Source organism: Octodon degus, unplaced genomic scaffold (genome assembly GCF_000260255.1).
Source record: "Octodon degus isolate 3935 unplaced genomic scaffold, OctDeg1.0 scaffold00083, whole genome shotgun sequence".
In the NCBI taxonomy this organism is placed as follows: Eukaryota; Metazoa; Chordata; class Mammalia; order Rodentia; family Octodontidae; genus Octodon; species Octodon degus.
This window is the reverse complement of record NW_004524659.1, coordinates 10,286,712-10,290,303: the sequence shown is the minus strand read 5'-3', so window position 1 is coordinate 10,290,303 and position 3,592 is coordinate 10,286,712. Positions and strand designations below refer to the sequence as shown.

The window sequence follows — 3,592 nt, the reverse complement described above, 5'->3', positions numbered from 1 at the left end:
TATTTTAAGGAAGGGTCTACAGGATGCTCAGGGTCTCACTACTAGATTGCACTTGTAGTGATCTGCCCGTTTATAGCCGCCCAAGAGCTGGGATTACACCACCACGCCCAGTCTCAACTGCCCTCTCAGGGCACCCCAGGGGCGGGGCCAGCACAGCAGGGCTGGGGACTGAACCCCTGGCCCCTGTGCCTGCTTGCAGGTGCTTTAATCCGCTGAGCTATTTGGCTGCCTTCTTCACAGTTCAGACTGGCCTTTATTTCCCTTTTTGGTACTGGGAATCGAAATCAGGACCTTGTGCTTGCCAGACAGGCGCTGTGCTGCTGAGCTACCTCCCGGCCCATGGTCTTGCACTCATTTCATATCTAGGCTGCCCTCAAACGCCAAGCGATAGTCTTGCCTCAAGCTCTTGAGTGCTGAGGTTATAGGCATGTGTTGCCACCATGCCCAGCTAACTTGTTTTTCTGAGATGGGGGTCTCACTATGTGCCCAGAGTGGCCTGGCTCAGCAGGACTGAGATTACTGGGCATGTTCTACCACATCTGGACAAGCATTATTATTTTTTTAAATAGTAGGGATTAAACCTAGGGCTTTGCCAGGGAGATAGCTCGGTAGAATAAGTGCTTGTCTGGCAAGCACAGGGTCCTGAGTTCCATCCCCAGTACCGCAAAAAACAAAACAAAACAAAACCTAGGACTTTTACACTGAGCTACATTCCCACCCCTTTTTTAAAAAATTTGATATAGGGTCTCGATAAGTTCCCTAAGGTGGTCCTGAATTTATGACCTTCCTCCTCAGCCTACCAAGTGCTAGGATTACGGGTGTGCATCCCAACTCCTGGCTCAGTATCCCTTTTACTCCTTACTCCAGAGCACCTCCGAGAGTAGAGGGGAGGGAGGACGGGACCGTGCAAGGCCTCACCTTCTGCAGGTCTGTGTGCAGCTGCTTGAGCATGACTTCCAGTTGGTACACCTTGCCGGTCAGGTCCAGGGCTGGCTCCTCACTGGGAAGACAGGAGATGGAGTGAGGCCCAAGGCCGCCAGCCCCAGGGAGGCTCTCAGACACAGCAGGGAAGAGTACAGGGCTCTAGCAAGTCCTCTCCCGGCCAGGGTCTGGAAGCCAGCCCTCCACTGGTCCTGCGCTCCTCTAAGGATGAGCATGGGGTCACGAGAGCACCAGGCCTGAAGAAGGCTGAGGTGGCACCCTGAGGAGTGCATCGGGTCTGAGTGAGGCCAAGAGCATGACATTAGGGAGAACTCTGTCCACGTGCCCATCTCCACGCCTGCTCCCCAACATCTTCTGGGCTACAGGGAAGGCACAGGATGCACATAAATGGACAAAGGGACCCTGGGGACAGGACTTGTGACAGAACTGATGGTGACGGTGACACCCCTGCCCCACCACTGACAGCCCTCCCGAGGCTAAGCCCTCAGTCACCCAGCTCCAGGCATGGTCAGCCCACTGCCTGTAAGTGGCCACTTTGCAGCTCATGTGACAGAGGAAGGAGCTTCCCAGGCTACATAGCATGGACACTGTGCAAGTATAGAGGTTAGATTTGAATCCATGACCTGCTGCCAGAGGCCCCTCCTCTGTGCGGATTCTCCTGGCCTGGGCCCCCGATGCTGCAGGGGAGAAGGGCACCCAAACCTGCTGGGAGGGGCTCTGAAGAGGGCAGCACAGGGCACCACGGGCTCTTACACTGGGGGGGGGGGGGTGCAGCAGGTGAGCACCTGGGCCGCCCTGCCCTCCTTCCGTCTTCCTTCTGTGGTTCTGAATCTCAGGGGCTGGCAACTGCCATGTGAGGTGGGAGGCAGACGGGAGGTTGCCAGCTTGAGGGAACCCAGGGTCACACGTGCAGCCCGGCCTCTTCCACAGCCACCCTAGCTCTGCCCTAGACACTGGCACTGCTGGGTGAGAGCAGGGACCCCAAGGGCAGCTGGGCTGAGGTCAGGCACAGAGGTGCTGTGGAGGGCACGGAACAGCAAGAGGCCTCCTGCCCTCTGAGCACCATGCCGGGCCATTGGGCACCTGGAAAAACAGATGCACCGCTCAGGGCCACACACAGGCAGTGCGGGCCATTTCCGCCTTCTCTTCTTCACTCACTTTCTCCAGCCTAGCACAGCCAAATGCCTTGCTTGCAGTGTAAGGTGGCAAAGTGAAAAACCCGTCCCCCTCCCTTCTTCCCTCTCCCTGAAGTCTCCTGAGGGCAAGGCTTGGCCTCAGTCACCTCAGGGTCCCCAGATGGCTGGCAAACGCCCCAGCAGGGAACATGCTAAAGGTGGTGTGGAGCTCTGTCTCCATCTTGGGGACCTGCATGTGGGAGACCAGGGAGCGGACAGAATAGGATGGATGCAGGAAGCTAGGAGGCTTGGCACACAGCTTAGCATTTTTCAAGGTTGGAAGTGGAATAACTGTGGGATTAAATCATGGTTGCCAAGCCAGGTGTGGTGGCGCACACCTGTAACCCCAGCACTCGGGAGGCTGAGGCAGGGGGATCACCTTAAGCTTGAGGCCAGCCTGGGCTACGAAGAGAGTTCAGGGCCACCCTGAACCGTACAGTAAGACTCTGTCTCAGAAAAGAGGCAGCATGGGCCATTTCTAATGTTAACACACACTCTAACTAAATAAATAAGTCATGGTTGCCCGTGGACTGGACTAGAGATTGTCCAGGTCACTGCTAGGGACCAGTGTGAGGACTACAGTTGCTAGGTGACAGGAACTCCTGTCTAGAGGTTGGCAGGGCATGATCTGCAGCAACTGTCTCTCTCCCTGCTGTGTCCCCCTTTCCTGTGGGGGCCCTGCATGTCCCCAGGGAAACCTCACCTCATGGTAGGGGTGGTCCTGGGGGTTGGGGCCCCCCGCTCCAGGCTCAGGTGGCTGTGGACAGGACTGTGTGCAGGTGGGATGTCCGGGCTCAGGGTGGGGTCGTTGAGAGAGAAGAGCGAGACGGCTCTTTGCACTGCCAGGAAGAGAGGAGAGGGCTGAGTCTTGTGCAGGAGGCAGGCAGGGCTCCTGGCTTCTCCCCAGCTGGCTGCTGGCACCTCCTGCTGCAAACTTCCCCCACCGTGCCTACATTTTCTTTTTTTAAAAAAATGTATTTGATTTTTACAGGGTCTCACTACACAGCTAGGACAGCCTCCCCAGCCCTGGGATTACAAGTATTCGCCACTGCACCCCTGGACTTCAGCCTACCCTGGGGGTGGGACGGGCAAGGCATGTGGTGCTGGGGATTGAACCAGGATCCCTGAGCTTGCCTAAGCAGGCACTTTAGTCCTCTGAGCTATCTTGCTGGCCCACGCCTACATTTTCTTTGCCTTATTTTTCGGTGCTGTGGATGGCACCTAGGCCCTTGGGGATGTGGGGCAAAGTACACCGAGCCCCAGCTCCAGCGGTATAAGACTGCTTCCTCATTCTTTTTTTTTTAATATTTATTTATTTATTTATTTATTTAGTGTGTGGCCAGCTCAGCCCACCAGGGGGCAGGCGGGCTGGCATGTGGTGCTGGGGGATTGAACCGAGGTCCCTGTGCTTTGATTGGCTTAGCTTGTTCTAAGTAGGTGCTTTAGACCACTGAACCATCTCACCAGCCCCTCAT

The 3,592-nt window shown here is 56.2% G+C and overlaps 1 protein-coding gene across 3 annotated transcripts in view; it reads right to left on the bottom strand.

Annotated features, from left to right (window-relative positions):
- Sipa1l3 (signal induced proliferation associated 1 like 3) overlaps positions 1–3,592 on the bottom strand; it is a 116,602-nt gene that overhangs the window by 12,948 nt on the left and 100,062 nt on the right. For all 3 annotated transcript variants that reach the window (XM_004636768.2, XM_023721475.1, XM_023721477.1), the window contains 2 exons: positions 2,821–2,956; positions 919–1,000 (listed from right to left, as the gene is read on the bottom strand). In XM_004636768.2, the coding sequence (XP_004636825.1) occupies positions 919–1,000; positions 2,821–2,956 (218 nt within the window). The remainder of the gene's footprint in view (positions 1–918; positions 1,001–2,820; positions 2,957–3,592) is intronic.